This window comes from Myripristis murdjan, chromosome 19 (genome assembly GCF_902150065.1).
Source record: "Myripristis murdjan chromosome 19, fMyrMur1.1, whole genome shotgun sequence".
NCBI lineage: Eukaryota > Metazoa > Chordata > Actinopteri > Holocentriformes > Holocentridae > Myripristis > Myripristis murdjan.
Genome location: NC_043998.1, coordinates 16,925,386 through 16,944,650, shown reverse-complemented (window position 1 = coordinate 16,944,650; position 19,265 = coordinate 16,925,386). Strand labels below are relative to the sequence as shown.

At 42.1% G+C, this 19,265-nt stretch overlaps 1 protein-coding gene across 1 annotated transcript in view; it reads right to left on the bottom strand.

Moving 5' to 3' along the window:
* Positions 1–18,803, bottom strand: part of uts2r (urotensin 2 receptor) — a 44,349-nt gene extending 25,546 nt beyond the window's left edge. Inside the window, exons 1-3 of the mRNA XM_030077960.1 lie at positions 18,633–18,803; positions 16,464–17,188; positions 14,480–14,858 (exon numbers count right to left, since the gene is read on the bottom strand). Of these exons, the coding sequence (XP_029933820.1) occupies positions 14,481–14,858; positions 16,464–17,186 (1,101 nt within the window). The 5' untranslated portion in view covers positions 17,187–17,188; positions 18,633–18,803 and the 3' untranslated portion in view covers position 14,480. The remainder of the gene's footprint in view (positions 1–14,479; positions 14,859–16,463; positions 17,189–18,632) is intronic.
* Positions 18,804–19,265: the final 462 nt, after the last annotated feature.

Below are 19,265 nucleotides of genomic sequence, written 5' to 3'. Positions count from 1 at the left end.
TCATGGCATCAGCTTCTTTTCCAAGCTGTTGACTGGCTTTTCCAAGCTCTCTAATGTCATGTACACACACACACACACACACACACACACACACACACACACTCATTCTGCTGAATGACAGCTGATAAGCAACATAATCCCACTCTCTGTCCCAGGAAGAAAATGGACTAAAGATAGTCAGACATCAGAGAGAGAGAAAGACAGAGAGAGAGAAAGAGAGGGAGAGCGAGAGAGAGAGAGGGGTGAGTGGGGGGTCACCAAACCACTTATCCTTGTCTCTAGCCACCTTTTATTTGTATTTGCAGACATGGCATATTAATTGCAGTGGAGCCTTCCCACACCAAATGAGACTTACAAGACAATTAGTCTGTGAGAACGATCAGCAAGAGACATTTAATCTTGGACTCTGATGAATGTTAAACCTCTAACTCGTCAGCAATATGAATCCATCTGGACTGAACGCTGTGGGTACTCTCGCATGTCTTTCATTATTTGTTTTAAATACGCATTTGCTCCTCTTTTTGCTGTTTCTTTGACTCTCCTTGCCAAATATCCTTATTCCTATTCCTCACGACTCCAGACTTATATTACTCTTTCTCCCCTCCCACTCTTTCCTTTGCTGCTCCCTCCATCTGTCTTTTGCTCCTCACCCAGTGTCCACTCTGGCACAGAGCGTGTGTGTATGCGTGTGTGTGCACATGTTTTATGGGGTTACAGGGCCACGCGAGGGCCGAGGTCTGCCCAGACGTTGTTTGTCTTCCTCCCAATCAGCTCTAACACCATCTATCACTGTTGTCTTCCTGCAGCCCCTAATATCTAAAGCACCTGAATGTGTGAGAACGAGAAAGAAACTGTGTGTGTGTGTGTGTGTGAGAGAGAGAGAGAAAGAAAGTGAGGAAGAATCTGTTTGAGCTTGTGTTTGTCCACACATGCCCTCCATGGCTTCATTTATTGTGAAAACAGCCCCTCCTCTTGCCGTTGGTGTAGCTGCCACTGGAGGAAAAAAAAGCACAAGGGCAGACTCTGAGCTTTCCTGTCCCATCTGGAGCTCACTGCCCTGGGCTGCAAAGCTGCTGACTTCCCCTTAATCTTGTTTTCCCTACAGACTCTCCATAGGGTATACATTATCATTCCCTCACGCTGTTCCGGTCCCAGCAATGCACCCACCTCTACCAGGATAAAATCTTCAGCTTTAACTTCTCAGCTTATCACTGCAACATTAGTGTGAAACTTGAAGTAGGCCAAACCTCCAGTTTTCACTGATAGATTTGCTTTGTGCCTGTAAATGGCCCTGCATTCAACTTATGAGCCGTGGAAAAAGTCACCAGTATTTTGAATGCTTTTTGATTCTTGGAGACTAACAACTGCTTTACTCATCCTGATGAGCCTGATGTTGTTGTGCTGGACCAAGCAGCAAAGACGATATACTATACAGTACACTCAGTATCCGCCTAATTGCAGGACATACAGCTCCCCTTTTACACAAACAGTGACTCATACACAAATAAACCATGTTCTAAAAATACAGATAGGGTTGAAAGGTTCGGTTTCTGTTCTAAAGCTGGTCAACATAATTTAATGGCAAATTGCAGAGTGATTGGAGATTCTGGTCATTCCCGCATTTCTGCTCTTATTTCACCAACAGATTGTGTTCGAGTGCTTTTATTACGTTATGAGATATTTGCTCTTTTCTTGTCATCTTAATTGTTTTTCCAATATGCTGAAACAAACACTTAAATATTCCCAATAGTTCCCGAAAAAGAGCAGGACAGCAGTTTCAAGCTGTAATTACGTAAAATCTATCTTTAATTTCCATTTCACTTCACGGCGGCGGAAGGGACTTGTAATGGTTTGCACACTGACGGGGTCATGACTGAGGGGAGGTCCTATCATAACCACAGAGAACATTCGCTACTGGTTGAATGAGTATGAGGAAAACGGAAACCAGATGCAGATGCATAAAGACCTGGACGCGGTACTGTGCCTAAAGCCTACGGTAGGACCCCCCCCCCCCCCCACTCCAGTCTCATCTTGGTTCTTGCACTGCTCCCGGATACACGCATCAGTACAAAAATGTTGAATGCAACCATGGATTTCAACCTAAAAGAGACCTTTGGGTCTAAGTGGGAAAAGGATCTCAGCATGGACATACCACTGAAATATCTACGGGGGTTCTGTATCATTTAAAGTCCAACCTGTGTCTGTTCACTGTACCTATGAGGCAAGGACTGAATTGGATAAAAAAAAGCCTTTAGGGTTTAGGCCCCCACCGCTTGGACTTAAAATTGAAGGATCTAATATCTCTAGGAGAATTGAAACTGATGTTAAGAGCTATGATGCCTCTGGATCCTGTTCTTGTTTTAACTGATTTACTAGTTGGACTGTATTTGGACGGTTTTCTATCTAGGAAGATGCTGCTTTGCCGCCGTGTATGCCGTTTTATAATTTATTTTTGTGGAACCAGGCTTTGTGTGTTGTTCTGTACTGGAACTTACTGTTCTGCTGCTTTCCTGGCAAGGTCACACTTGGAAATTAAATTTTGAATCTCTCTCTGTGTGTGTTTTACCTGGTTAAAGAGAGGTAAACAAAAACGCTATTGAGTCAGCATGGCCTAAGATCCTTGTTGAACATTTCCAGCCCCTTCTTGAGTTAGGGCCACAAAGAATTCAGGCTGTTCTGGAGGCAGCTGCAGGTCTACTAACTAGGCATATTTAATAAAATGAATCCTGGATGTATCTCTTGAATTTCCGCCTTTGCTCAGGATCAATAAAACTGCCAGGGTTAGGCCTTAAAACTGAACTCGACGCTGCATGTGTTTAATTTTCAAACATCACTTTAACAGATGTAAACACAGTTAAATTATTGGTCTCTCATTAAGGACATTGCTATAAACCTGCCAGAACGCCGATAAATATTTGCACTTTAAGCCCACTGTCTACAAATCGGATGCTTTCCTCTGAGTGATAATTGATCCCTTTATTTGCGGTCTTGAGGTGACAACAAGGACAATGCTATTTGTACTCCCTCCCTGCAAACACATCACTAAACCAACAGCTTAAAACATAATCAACGCCATAACCCGAGGGAGGGGGACAGGAAAGGATGGACAGAGATTTGGACAATGGAAGCAGGGTACATGAAATATGAGTTGGCTTTTATAGAAAATCCACTTAACTGGTAACTGCAATTTTATTTTTTCTCGTTCTTACTTGAGTTGGATGTTCACATGGGTTTTTACGTCTTCAGTCAGTTCCATGACGCTTGAGGTCTTGAACCTATAAAAACTGTCCTATACTTGAAAAAAATACATGCGTCAGTGAGAAACTAGATTGTTTTCCGCTTTTCTGGAACAGAAAAAAAAAAGAAAATCAAAGAAGTCTCAGATAGTCCGCTTGTCTTTTTGTCCAACAGTGGTAGGAAAAATGACTTGGCTCCGCGGCCATCTGCTGTTTAAGGAATTTTCATTAGATATATGAAGAGCTGGGAGATGTTATAATACTCTGGCTCAGTCGGCAACAGGCTCAACAGTACTCAATTCTCCCAGGGGCACATACCACAGAAGCAGGTTGCATGGATAACTATGTGATCATGTTGACATTGAATTTTTTGTTTTACTGTGTCAGCCAAAGTAAAACAGGCCATCTTGATTGAATTCATTACAAATGCACTTTGTGCGCCGGTTAGGCAGAGCTGCCGTGTTTTCTTTTACCCACCGACTTTATATCTTTGCGCTGACTTAACTGTGTCTGCGATTTGCACTACACTCCTGTTCTTTTGAATTTTTTTATGCAGCGGTCTTGAACTGTGATTAATTCTGGGCAAAAGATGAAAACATGCAATCACGTTTGAATGTAAGGGCCACATGGTATTCACTTTTGCAAATGCATCAATAACAGCACTTGGACGCACAAATGAAACGTAAGTCGAGATCTGGGGTTCGTTCGTGCATATTCAAAACCACCCATTAACCTGACGGAAACCTTTCATAGTGTCCCCCATATTTAACTGTATAACCAGTATGGCAAGCAGCGCCAGACAGAAAAGAGCCTGAGAGTTAGATTACACCTAAAGGCTATTCTGTGAACACTCATCCAGACATCCTATTGATCAAATCAGTCTTTTATGACTGGCAAATGACTGATTCATTACCCAAGATGACCCCCCCCAACAGCAATAACCCGCCTTCATCTTGGTTTATTTTAGCAGAAAATATTGTTGTACCCTGGCATGGGTACCAGTTTAACCTCCTGCTAATGATTAATACCTCACATGTCAATCAAGCTGCTTGGAATCCCTAGTAGGCTGTCCTTCAGTAACCCTCATTGACTTTACGTATTTGGACAGTGTGTATGCATGTGTGTCAGACGGCGAGTGAAACCAAAGACAGACATCCAGACTTACAGGGAGACAGATGGGGAGATAAACAGATAGAAAACAGACTGAGAGTGCAACAGCGATGCAAAGTGATGCAGAACAGACGAAAGCGGCGACCGAGCGAAAAGAATGGAGTGCAATGTGCAGAGGGAGACAGGGAGTTCTTCATTCCAGGAGCCTTTAAATAATGCAGCTTCATCATTTACAGTCTTCCTGGTCTCAGATACATGATCAAACTTCCTCCTCAAGCCAAAAAATGTCTGCTGACGAATGAAAGTGTCAGGTCTTAGCCTCCTGGCCTTGGGGAGGCCATTACGCCAGAATAGGCCCTTTTTGTTGGAATCTTTTACAATTATAAATAATGCATTCACTTTGACACGATGTGACTTAAAGGTGGAAGTCGTGCTCCTGGGTCCATCACCGGATGGTCTCACTGAGGCTGAGGCTATTCAAGGACAGGAGAGGATGTTGTGAAAAGCGGTTCAGGGTTAGCTCAATCAATTTCGTTCAGTTGTTTTTAAAGGGTGTATCACTCATTGCACAAGGTCACCATCAATCCTGGAATGCTTAACAGAGTAGAAAAGGAATAGGGATGGGCTGGCAGCTCCAGTTGGAGCCGCTATAAGGTGCAACAGTAACTCATGTTGATTGACAGCGCTGCAGGGAGAATTCTTCACAGTTCAATTCACAAATTCTTTTTAAGGGTGATAGATAGCGCAGCAAAGCAAAGACCTGGCGTGATCTCATTTCTGCCGAACATAATATCTTTTGTGGTACCCATAAACTTTCTGTCACATTTCTGAATTGTGGTTTTCTCTGGAAAACCTTTCCGTAACACGCTCCACTGGGGTAAATCCTCCCAGCTAGACAATACACAAAACATTCCCATCGTTAATGCAGGAAGGAGCTACAAAGGAAACAGCGAAAGCCAGCTGCAGGATTTAGGTGTGAAATACAGTAAATGTGAAATGGCCCAACTGATTTTTACCGTCTTGATTGCATGTTGATGTTGGTGCGCCTGTGTAAGTCTTACTAATGCACCCCCATGCTGGGATACTAAAGTGTCTGCAGATGCCAGACACTTTTGTCCAGGGTCAGGGGATAAGTATTTACAAGCGTGCGGGCAGCTGAGAACCTGAAGTCTATAAATGCACACAGCTGTCTTGGGTCCGTCACATTGCGAGACGCACTCGTACACATGGATAAGCACGTGGACACACACAAACACACCTATGCTTTTTACCCATTTCCAATTTGTCCAATATTTTGCCTCGTCGCTCAAAAGTCATTGCATCTCTCCTAGCCTACCTCTATTTCTATTGTGCACATGGCACTGAGTTTCCATCTACGTTCACCTCCTCCTGCTCAATCTATTTTTGCTTCCTCCACTCTCTTAATATCATTGAGTTTCACCACACGAGTGTGCCGGGTGGGGTGCCAAAAAAAAAAAAAAAAAAAAAAAAGAAGGGCAAAAAAGAGCTCACCTCTCCTAGTCTTCCAGTTAAAACTTCTACCTTATCTTTCCATTCTCTATCTGCCTCTCCTTCCCCCCCCTCAGCCTTATCGCTGTTCTCCTTCATATTGCCTCAGTCCTAACCCAGGGGTTCATGTGCATTTGGCAGCACCCGGTAACACTCTTTGAAGTGCTGGAGGGCATGTACGAATTTATACGCAGTGAGACACCTTGGCCTAAAAGTGCCAAAGAGGTGCTTCGCTATCGCTTTAGGCCTTGTGTCCACCAGGCAACTCTTTTCTGTTGGAAAAGCACCAGGTGAAGGACTGAGAAGCATAGGGATGAGGGGGAAAATGCTTAGGGTGATTTTTTTTTTGTTTTTTTTTTGTCTATGACAACTTGCCCTCTTGTCATATGAAAGTTTAACTATTTGCAAGCTGAAATGCACTGACCACAAAAGAAGGTAGCTGTGGAAAAAAAAAATGTTGTGGTTGCAGGTATTCTTTCCAGAGATGGAAGCATACACCACAAATCTCCATCATCAAAAGTTATTTAGTGTCATATTCTCTGTTAAAATCTTTTTTTCCTCCAAACAAGTGAAAAATGTCCCACTGATTTCCAATGGCAATATTTTTATTTATTTATTTATTTATTTTTAAATCAAATGTCATTTTCTTGATCTTAGTGATCTGGCTTTATTCTTACTCAAATTTCATTTTTTTTTTTTTTAATTTACTAATGTAAATGTATTTTTTAATTATTTTTCAGTGTATCACCTTATTGAAAGTCACTTTTTAAAGGTGCGGGCAAAGAGAGAAAGACATTACCTTAAGAAGAATGAGGCATGAGATACATATAACAGCTAAAATTTATGTTTTCTAAATACCGCCTGAATGTGACCCAGAAAAAAAAGATGCATCAGGAACATACTGCATTTATGGATGTACAGTTTGTCAAATCACCAGAGAAACGCATGATTCATCAACTGGAGGCCTCTCAAAACGAGGGGTGTAACGTTAACGTAAAATCGGGGAAGAGGGCCCTCAGTCAATCTCCAGCCTCTATGTAATCTTGCAGAACAGCAGCGGAGGGTGAGGCAAGCTGCTTATTGATCAAAGTAGTGACAGGGACTTAGCCAGACAATATGGGCTGCAGCCATTACAGCCAGTGATGTCTATCATCTATGAGGACAGCAGCTTTCCCCTTTCCCATTCCCAAAATGAGTCTAGTCAATGCTATCAGCTTCCAGATATATGGCTTTGAGATCAATAACCCTTTCACTCTCATGAGTTAGAGAGAGAGAGTTGGTGTGTGTGTGTGTGTGTGTGTGTGTGTGTGTGTGTGTGTGTGTATGACCTTTGCAGAGGTGCCCTCTGCTTGATTGTAGCAAGACCCTCAGCTCAACTCCTATTTCATTTCGTTATATGAGCTCTCTTGACTAAAGCAGGAAAAAAGCAATATGATGATAACCAAGTTAATGAGTCCTCTATCATTTTTCCTTTAACATGCTGTGACATACCCGCTGACACATGAGGACGGCTCCTGCACAGGGCTAATGTATGCAGCATAAAGCTCTGGATTAGTGCTATTATGGAAGAATATGCCAAGTATGTGAGGGAGGCAAGTGTGCATTTGCTTGTACAGTGACAGAATTTATAATTGACTTAGATTCATTCTCTGCAGGCTTTCCTTAATGTTAGCCACAACCAACTTATGCTTGACCCAACTCTTAACTAATATGCCAAAAAAAAAAAAAAATCCGTCACTGTACTAGGAAATACAATTTAGCGGGAGGGAATGCCTATTTCCTGCACATACGCAATTCTAATAATAGTCAAGGCATGGCTTTTTGCTCTGTTTAGCTTTATGGGATTTGTGTGGCAACATTTCCACACAGCTACATGAAGGATGAGTACATAGGTGGTGTGTTTTAGATGATCCAAACAAGCAGCCATACATGCATTTCATTGCAGACCTACAGGAAAATAGCTTTGAAATGATATTATAAACATATTTCAGTGTTAAAGCAATCAGTCAGATTTTTAGGGAAGAAATTCTGTAGGGACAGAATGAGTTTCTTGATTTATTAATCCTAATCTGGCTCTTTGCTGTTGCACCTCTGCACTGCATTTCTCAGAGTTCAGGATGTTACAGCTAGAGTTTTGCTTTCCCTTTTCACTGGTTTTGTATTTAATTTGGTTTTAGAGAAAGACCAAAAAGTTGCCCCTTCTTGCCTCTAGGACAGAAGGGTTTCAAGTTTCTTTTCACTGGATTTACAACATTTTTATTTAAATGCTTCTGATGCTGATCCAGCATCACTGATCAGACTTTTAAATATCTTAAAATTGTAATAATTATAGATGTTGTTTGCTTATATTAAATAATTTTTTTTGCAAATTGTATGGTAATGTTTTTGTATTTTTGGGGTTGGTGGGTAAATGTTTTACTTATGTAATAATGTTAATTAAATATTTGTTAATTCAAAGCAAGGTTTGTGTTGCATTCTAATACAATGTAAATTTAGACACGTCAATTTTCAAATTAATAGCAAATGAATATCAGCCCCGAATATCACTTATCGTGTCCTTGATTACAAATAATCAGTATTGTGTCGACAGTGAAAAATTATCATTGCTCTATCCCTGCCAGTTTTTCTTCTGTTTTTTCCAAAGTTGGAGGATTTTTTTTTGGAGGAAAGAGCCTCATCACGCTGAGGGTTTAGAACATGCAACTGCAAAGATTTCATTAACTGAGCACAAGTTGAAGCACTACAGTGTTATGTTAATAGGGAGCAAGAAAATAGAAATTTATTCATGTGAAAGTAGCGCATATATTACTTGAGGGTTAAAAACAACACTCTAATGAGCATGTACTTGCCCCGGCGGGTGCTATTCCTTTTTCCCCCCCTTTTTTTCTGTGAAATATGCCATCAAGGACCGTTTCCATTCCGGCCTGACCGCCTCTGCGTAAAGCTAACTACCTCTCATGTAACTTTTCTTGGTATTAAAATTTCCACTTCCTCGTCACGCTGACTAATTTCCTCTCCTTATCAAGGAGGAAAAGGGCATGTGTGTAGACATGCCAAGATGACAATGAAAACACAAGATTTACTACTGTGTTTTGGCAGTCTGGGAACACGCTGCATCAGGCTTATGCATAATAGAAGCGAAGAGATGATCTGAATATGTTGCATCTGAGCTGCCTTTGTGTTTGTTTACATGGTGATTGTGTCTGTTTATGGTCTCACGCACACAGCCACTGGCCATTTGCACTCCATGATAATGCTTTGCAGATAACTTTTGCATCATAAGTGCTATGGTGCATCTATAACATTACCATAGAAGTGGATGGATGATGTTGAAGGCGTGAAAAAAATGTGCGCATTTCTTCTGATATCCAAATAAATTCCCTGGTTGCCTTTAGCTCCACATTGCAATCTGAAACCTAATGGGCTGGCACATAATCTACCTTTATTAAACTTGCTGAGGTGGAGATTGCATATACTCTTGCTGTTGCTGTGCATATTAAAACCACTGCCCTACAACAGTAATTGCCATGCATGCTTGGTCAACTTCCTCCAATTTGTTAGTGCAGACGCTGTCCAGTCGCTGCTTCCTGCTGGGGCCGCGCTGCAGCAAACATGCGATGCTATCTGCATGCATTAAGCATTACAGCGCCATATGGACTCATGTCAACGGGTTCGCCCTGCAACAAACTTTTCATGCCATGTTTGAGGCAGCATTTATAGGCCTTTTTAGATTTTTGTGGAAAATTATTAGCCTATATGCTCATACGCTGTCAAGGGGCTGATTTACAAAATTCCACTCAAGGGGATTAAATAATATATGTGGAAACAAATAAAGCAGGGCTGCGTTTTAAATAAATTTAAGAGTCTAGTCTAACAGTAAAATACCTTATAACTGCATTCTCACGACCCATTGAGTTTTCCAACAGCTCACTGATTACTAAATTGATTTTCCAAAGGTACGGTAATAAAATCTCCGTCTCTCCGGGCCAGCATTTGTGTACGCCACTTTCCAATAGTCGCCATCTGCTTGTTAAAAAGCAACACAGACTTAATGTTTTTTGAAAGCCTTGCGAACAGGGTTGCTGGTCCTGTCAAGGCCTATAGCCGGGGAGCTGGAATTGCCTCAGCAGAAGTTCAAAGACGGCCAATAGGAGAAGAGGTTTCAATGCAAAGGCACCAGAGCTAAATATGAATGAGGAACAAGAAGGCAAGAAGGATGTGTGAGTAAAATCAGAGAGGGAGCCGGGAGAGTCGGAAAGAGAGGGAGAGAACAATGAATAAAATGTCATGCTGGAGATGGATCGAAAAAAAAATGGCTGGGTTTATACATATTTATTAGTCAGCTAAAAATTTCTCCATTGTGTTCTCTCACTGAGGAGATAATACATTCATTCTTTTTCTTGTGAAGAAAAAGCAAATCATATCAAAGGCCTTCCTCCTGAAGAGCCCTGTTTTATCCCATTGCTGTCTCCCTGGTCATGTAACCTCGCTGCCTATTCTCCCGCTGGAGGACACATGAAAAATCAGCGTGGACGCCCAGCTTGATCCAATGGCTTCCCTGTTCTCCCCTCTCATATTCCTCACTATAAAAGCAAATGGGAAGCTTTTCACTCCGGTGGCTTCCAAAGTGTCTGATATTTGTAAAAATCAAGCTTTGTTTCTCTACGGCACATAAACTGTTTATATGTCATTAAAATTACAGGCTGGTTTATTGTCGCCGATGCATGAAGAGCAGCAGTGTGATGTTTTTCTGCTTGTCTGCTGTGGAGGCAGGAGTTATTTCAGTGTGTAAAATGTGTCCCGCTGGACTGAAAGCCCATTCGTCTTACAGCCGGAAATCCTGAAAACAAATGCACATCATTCTAAAAAAACCCACTGTCTGAAAAATGTCAATCAAATATTTTTTTAAATGTGAAACTATATCCCTCTGGCTCCTTGAGATCCATTTGTAATCGCCGCCGGGTGGCAGCCTAGAGGGGATCATGTGTTTAGAAGAGTGTATCTGTTTGTGTGTGCATGCATCTTTCCACAGCTAGAGACAGAGAAACAGAGACAGACATGGTGAGGCTGCCGACCACAGAGAGTAAAGAGAGGATGAAGTTAGCAGTATCGCTCACTTAAGGTGGACTGATCTTTAAGGTGGACCAGCTATTCTTATTTTAGTGATAACTGTGGCTACTTTAAACAGAGCATGGAGAAATGTCTGGCTGCTGAGTCTCTCCCAGGTTTTGCTCTCTATCTGACCTAGACCTGATGGATGTATTGGCAGTAGCTGGTTGTTGGGCTCATGATGGACGGTAGGATAATTTTGACATATTGCTCAACTATCAGCCTAACATTTTTTGTGCACAGTTATGAGTGAATGATTGTGGTTGCAGTGATTCAAAACCTTTTTAAACCCTGTTTTATACTGCAATTCACACAGTTTCATTTTCTCCACCGAACGAGGTCACTGCAAGTGATCAACAACTGCTTCAGTTTGAAATCTTGTTTTTTTTTTTTTTTTTTTCCGATTTCTTTCTGCTAGGAACAGCCAATCATGTCTTGTTGCCACAGATTCAAACGCAGTTACAATCGTGTCTTCTTGCCAGATATTCAAAAGTTACCATCTGCAGCTGGGGCATGTTAGTTGGTGGGTTCTTTTGTTGGCATTTTCACTTTAAAATTGACATGTTACATTGCTGGTGTTTTGGAACTGTTCCTGTCCAGATCTGCAGATCAAAATAAGACAATTGTGGCTTGTATTCATTCAAACATTACAGAATTGTGGCTGTTTGAAAAGATTTAATAATGTCAGTCAGCTGCTGAAATGCACTTATGGTATCACTTATGGTGATAACCCACTCTGCATATTGTCTCCCCTTCATTCCACCACTCTCATGCAGACACACTAGACTCTCAGCCTGCCCTGCAGTTCCTGTTCGCCACACACATGCCCCCAGCCACGCCTGGCTAAGATCTGCACTCCAGTGAGAGCACTCTTCTCGTTTCAAATGGCTTTCAGTCTGAATTTGTAAAATGAACAATTTTTGTATGATACACAGAGCTGGCAGGATTTGCTCCTCAGTAGTCCGCAGTTTTCAAAATGGCTGCAGACTGAACAAGGTCGATAGTTAGATGCTGTGTAATTGCCAAAGCATATTGGTCAGAGCAAAGAAAACAATCAATGGCAATCACTAAAAATCATTAAATCATTTCCTATGTGACTAGCACACAGTAATTTTAACCTACCAGCAAAATGAGCCAGGAACTTTGTGTGTGTGTGTGTGCGTGTGTGTATGTGTGTGCATGTCAGTGTGTGCGCAAATATGGGGCCATGTGCCGTGCCCTTATGAGTTATGGTAGGTGTCACTCAGCAAGTTGTATTCTAAGGCAGAGAGTAGGAATATATGGCTCACCGCCGCTCTCTCAGCAGGCTGCCTTGGACAAACACTACCCAGTAATCAAGGGTAAAGCACCACCAATATATTAGCCGAGTATAAAGTTATGTCTGAGATCATAAATATTGAATTTTTCCCTTCTTCTGGGATGAATTGTAATGGAATTTGATATTATTATGGAACATAAAAAATCTAATTTTATTGGAGAAGTTATGAGGAAAAGGGTAAATACTTGGGATGGTATCCTGCTGTCTCAGTCTGGACTCAGTTATGATCCACATATTTGTTATGGCTGAAACATGCTAAAAATCTGCTTCATTCATTGAAATAGTGCGCTCACTCAGTGATTACTTTTTTTTGCAGATGCAATCATCAGTGTATCTGTTTTTTTTTTCACTGCATGTGAGTGATATATGGCTGTGGCAAATTCTTGAGTGCAAATGTCTATGTGTATATGTGTGTATGTGTGTGTGTGTGTGTGTGTCCTGCCACCCACCCCCTCCTCCTGTTGCCCTACTCTTCACCCTCCGTTCCCCTCCACTGCATTCAGTTCCTCACAATCTCCCAGCTTCCTCTCCAAGGAACATTTAAGACCAACATTTAAGACCCATTTAAGGTGCAAGACAGGCATCCAGACAGATAGACGCATACATAAACACACTCACACTCACGCCAACACACACTCTACCTGCACAAAATTTCTGCTGCAGACTGTTTAAGAGGCTCTTATATCCCTTGGTTTCACTTAAGCACTGCCAATCCCAGAGCTTAGAAATAGACAAAATCCACACAGACAGGTAAGAGCCACCGTGAAACAAGAGAAAAGACAGAAAAAAAATAGAGCAGAAATTAATGGAAAATGAAAACCTTGACTTTAAACAGCAGCAGTTCTACACAAAAAAGGACCCCCAAACATTCAAAAATGCAGAAAGTTAAATCTTGACCTCAGGGCATTAAGACGGAGCAGAATCTGACAGATTCATACTGTAAAAGGAATTGCATGGAATACCTTGAGGAGAAGAGCAATATAAAATACAACTGTGAACACTAAAAGTTGAGTGAGTGTGAGTGAGTAATTTTATAGCTTTGCTGAGATACGGCTATAGTAATACCTTTCTAATACTCCAGGTATTTGAGAAGTAAAGCCCAAATGCAAAATGTAATAGCTACACAGTGCATTTCGATATATTCATGTGCATTCTTAATGTCTTGACTCATACCGAGACATTACACATTTGGCAGGTTTTACAAACCAGCAGTTTATGGCAACATATAAATGTAAGTGCAGCACACTGATGAAAACTCATGAAGGAGCTGGAGGCAAAGAATACAATTCAAATTGTAGTTTCTTTCTGTAATGAATGCACTTCGACTCTGTGGAAGATAAGTCTGTCTCGTGAACTTTGTGAGGATTCTTGTTCTGATGAAAGCCTTTTTCCAAAAGCTGTGCGATTTTTGCCAGTGCATCTGAAATTTGTAATGGCTATAGGAGGCAAGAGTGTTCCCCCCAATATGAACTTGCCACTTAAAATTCATGAATGTTTACTTGTGTTTTCCATTACCAGTATAATCATTGCAAACAGGGATTTTGCAGATTAAAAATACTTGGTAACACTTGTGTTTGGTTACATCATCCTTTCGGCCCCTGCATCAAAAGCTCAGACAGCCAAAAAAAAAAAGTGCTCATTAAAAATTAATAAATTCAAAGTTGTGAAGCCAGTAGGGGGGTGCTTTGCAAGGTAGTTCCATATTGAAATTATGGATTTAGGCTTTAACAGAAAGAACAAGATGGGACATCATTTGATATTTTCAAATGCGTTGGGTGAAAGCTGAATATTTATAGTTGTTCAAAAGAGCGAGTTTTCGACAGCCAATCCTAGTTCCATACATAAACAACATGAGGCACCATTGTCCCACATGAACATGTTTACACTGAGATTCAGGAAACAGGGAGATCCCATACAGACAGACGTGTTTTCAGAGCCCCATCTGACAACATATAAACCCCCCAGGACCAGAAATTCCTCTGTTAGGAAACTCTAACGAAGTCATCAAGTCTAAAAAAAAAACAAAAAAAAAAACATTCAGTGCCACAAAGGCTTCTGCAGCACAAGAGAAAGATGGCAAGATTAATGGAAATAATCTTGGCTCCAAGCTGTGTTTGGGAAATCTTGGTATGCTGTTCAAAGACTGGCATGCCAACTGACAAAATTACAAATGTTAGTGAGAAACAGTGAGTCCTACCTCACAAACTGCTGTTGTGTGTGCGCACGGAGGCCGTGTGCGTGAGCACAAAGCTCTCGGTGCACTGCTGGCTGCTGGATGACGGAGACCGGCGTGGCGAGCGTTGAAAGCGGTTCCTCCTATTGAAGTAGCTGCCAGCCGTCCAGGTCCGCTGGCGCTTCCTCAGGTACTCCTTATAGTTTTTGGTGAGCAGCGTGTAGAGGAAAGGGTTGATGCAGCTGTTGGAGTAGGTCAGACACGTGGTCAGGTAGTTGATGTTGCGTTTGGCTTTGATGGAAAGGGGCAGCGAGGGGTGGAACTGACCCAGCAGCTGCCAGATCCAAAAGGGCAGGAAGCAGGCCCAGAACAGCAGCACGATGGTGAAAATCAGGTACAACACCTTCAAGGAAAGAAGACCAAACAAATGGACCATTGACAGGAAATCACTTACCAGTGCTTGTGGTAGATGTGATGATGCATTAAAGTCAAATTTAAGTACTTTCAAGCTTTTTGTAATATATTTCAAACATGGAAAAAACAGAAATTACTTAAATATTCATTGAATGCTGTACTACTTGCCACCAACACTTTGAAACGGAAATTGAACAAACACATTTCTGACTCTGAAGTAGACTGATGGTCTACAAAACATTATTATTTTGTCACTGTGATAAATTCTTAGATGTACTGTAGGTCACTCACGGATGCACACAGCTTGGAGGGAACATTGGTTCTGACAGCTTCCCTGATGTCACTTTTTCTTTTAGCTGTTACCTCAAACTAAATTGAATTTTTGCCTAATCCTGGCTCTCTGTTATAATCATAAAAACACAAATTGGCTAATGTCGCATTGAGTTTAACATGGAACTCAGGAAAAATGGATGCTTTTGTCCTTGGTATCCCCCATGGAGGAAAATTCAGAGTTTCTTCTTCTTGTGATCATTCATTTATCCCAAGTTTACACTGAGAACACCATGTTGTCGTAGGTTGATAAAGTACAAGATGGAAGTTCTGAGATCTGAGTTCAAGTGAACGCAGCATTAGCTGAGTTAGCAGCAGGACAGTGTGGAATAATACCATGCAATGTTTTATTGCAAATGCAAATAAAACCTGTTAGAAAGCACCATTTGAGATGTATTTGTGCTGAGTTTGCCATTTTTTAGAGGGACATTTACTATGTTTTTTGAGAGAGAAAATGACTGTCATACTGGATTGTGTTGAGGGCTAGCAAGAAGCCAAAGCAGACTGTTAAGTTTCTCATCACTAAAGCTAGAGGTAAGGTTGTGCCACTACCAACTTAACCTGCAAGGCTAAAGGCTGAATTATGCTTCCGCGTAGGAAGAGCGTACGGAGGTTGTGCGGAGCTTACGGGGGTTGTGCGACCGCCGCAGAGCCTTGCCACGCGCCTCCCAAAAATTGTAACTACGCGGACCCTCCGCAGCCCCACAAGAGCTGTGATTGGTCCGCCGAAGTACACTATTTCCGGCATTTCGTTGCAACCGGCATCACATTCCTGTTGTTGTGCCGTCAGCGCCGTTTTTTTTTTTTTTTTTTTTTAAAACTGTTGTGTCTCGACTCGTCGGTTGTGTTTGAAAACTTTGGAGAGTGCCCGCACCTATACGACTCGTCCACTCGCCACAGAAGAGCAGCGACCATACGTCACAGGGTCTACGTTGGTGGGAGGAGAATTGCTCTGTGTGTTTGCAGAGGTATGTTGGACACACACGCGCTGCGTAGGAAATGCGTGCTTCGCACAACCCCCGTACGCTCTTCCAACGCTGAAGCATATTTCAGCCTTAAGTCTATGTCACAGCCACCTTTGTTCGATTTCCAGTTCAGGCCCTTTGCTACATGTCATGTACATCTCTCTGCCTTGTCTTGTCTTTCCTTGTCAAATATCAAGTACAAATTAAAAAAATAAAAAACTCTATAATTTTGTATTCAATCTAAGGCTTAATGGTCTTGAGGCTTAAGATCAGAAAGTCATATCTTGTGGCGCACTGACCTTCTGGTTGGGAAGTTTCTTGGTCTGCTTGAAGGTCTCTGTCTGCGAGATCCAATAAGTGCGTGCAAGCCGGATGTAGAGATAGCCAATGATCAGGCCTGGAGCTACAATACTGGTGCAAAACAGGAAGGAGATGTAAACCTTGTAAGAGAGTGGTGACAGGGTGGGCAGACACATGGCCTTGTTGCCCATCGTCATTAGCTGAATGCTCACAATCATCGGTAGGGTGAGGATAAGAGAAGCAGCCCAGACCAGCAGAGCGATGGCCTTGCGATAGCTTTTCGACCGCTTGACGGTGTCAAGTGGCTTGAGCACTGCAAAGTACCGCTCTGTGCTCATGATCGTCAGCGTGAAGATACTAGCATGCATGGTCAGGAAGTCCATGCTGATCAGAATCCGACACCCTACGTCCCCAAAGTACCAACCCTTGAGGAAGTGCGTGCAGACCACAAATGGGATGGTGAGCAGATACAACAGGTCTGCCAAAGCTAAGTTTATGATGTAGATGTACATGGAGGCTGCAGCTCTCATGGAGTGGCACATGACCACTAGGGTGTAGATGTTCCCAGAAACTCCGACCACGCACATGATGGAGAGGATGGTGCCGATGGTGAAGGTGGCGGCCGTGTCCTCGTGGGAGGGTGGCAAGTCCAGGGGAGCGTCCGTGGCATTGGGGACCCTCTCCACCAGCACTGCCATAGGCTCCATGGACACTGTGGTCATCTCTGGCTGGGTGGAAGCAGAAATGCACGGGGAAGCATGAAAGAAAGACAGCTTCACTAAAAATAACTTGTCCTATCTTGTCTTCCAATTTGTAATGACTGATAGAGATCATTCCTGCTGCAGATAGAGAGTTATTTTGGGCTATTTCATTGAAGTGGATCTTTCCTACACTCCTAAACTGTGAAGGTCCCTGTCATGGTCCTTCTCTGTCAACTCAACATTTCCATAATTTGCCCATTTCTGCACAAACTGCCTCTGCCTATTTGTAAATGCTCAGAGAGGTTGAAGACCCTCTGAAACCAACCTGATCCCTCTAAAGAAGAAGAAATTCCTCATTTTACTTGTAGCAGCCCTGGAAATAGCTCCTGGCTAAGGTTCATTTATTTTCATTCACAATCAAATTTAATAACCAGAGCTGTTCTCTTAGAGAAATACACTGGCCATTGCTCACTGGACACAAAATGTGAAATGTTTTGAAATAGTTACAGTGTCACTGTGTCTGACCTCAGATGCCCTGATGGCCTATGGCACAAATATCTTTACTGTGTGTGAAGTGGGTTGGTACAGACACGATGTCTGATTCAAAGATAGGTTTGAATAACATTTGACCAATCAAAATCAGTCATTATCAATATCACTAAAAGGCTTGTTATTTATGAAATATAACATGAAATGACTAAACAAAATATTCAGGAGGTTGTGCTTTCATTACACAATTACCGTGATCCAATGAATAATTATCTTCTGTAATAATACAGTCCATATAATAACCGGATCTTGCACTGAAATAGACTTTAAAGAAAAGATTGCTGAGATCATGTTTAAATTTGTCGCACAGTGTTGTTGGTGACCGGAGTAACAGGTGATAGGTAATGTTCTTATCTGAGAACTTATTTACGTCATCAAATACCCCAGGAGAGGGCTGATGATGAAACACGCCCTCAGTCCCTAACAACATACTGGGAGCATGACGCAAGCCTTTTTCCAAAATCTATCCTGATTACCGTAAACGCACTACTAAATATTCATGGACGAGGGCATTTCAGGGCATTGGGGGGGAAAAATAGAAGTTGATGAGAGTATTCCCGGAGTTCATGTAACTGTTTCAAGGAAGGCAGAGGGTGTCTCTTAGTCAAAAGTAATGCCAAGCTGTCAAGCCTCAGACAGAAATCACTGTGAAAGTATTCTTCCCTTGGACTCTGTGGCTGACCCTGTTCCAAAGGCACCAGGGACAGAGATGAAGTCACACAGGGTTAACATTATGTTCAGAGTCCTCCCTTTCAAAGTAATAGTCTTGTCTTATCTGTGCGCATGCCGATATATGTGCCCCTTTATAGACAGTTACACACATGTATTTGAGCACTGATATGTATTTATATGTATATACATATATATTTACGAGCCTCTGTTTGTGCGTTCACTGAATGAGAATAGGTACTGTCTTACCTTGGCTGTGTCCCTGGACGGAGGGGTCTAACACTCAGTTGCAGCTCCCTGCCTATCAGCCATGCTTTCACTCACTCTGCCGCTCCAAACTTCGCACTTACTGCAAATATTTCACGCTCCATTAAAGTCCCAACAGATCCTGAAGAGCATCTGAGAAGTGAAAACATTAAAAAAAAAAAAAAAAAAAAAAAACTATATCCAGCAGTCTTGAGGGAGAAAATAAACTAAATGAGTCATCCACTATAACAAAACTCCCACCATTGCTGAATGGTCTCTCAGTAGTAAATAAACCAATCCAAGGTGCCTGGATTCAATAGAAAGGTGCAGTCTTAAAAGTTGTCTTCCGTTTCCTTTCCTCTCGGAGCACCTTGATAGCATCCGAAGCCTGGATGTGAGCTTTGAGACAGTGGCGGAGAAATTCAATTTAGAGGAGAGAAGCAGGGAGGGAAAAAAAAAAGAGAACATCAATGAAAGGATGATGAGAAGTGAGGATCACATTAAAGCTACAGCTGGTTATGGAGAATCCCCCCTTCAGTGAGAGAGAGAGAGAGAGTGCTGGAGGAAGAGAGAGCGCGGGTGAAGGGAGAGAGGGAGGAGTGCACGGTTAGTGAGGCACTCTCGCTCATGAGCGCA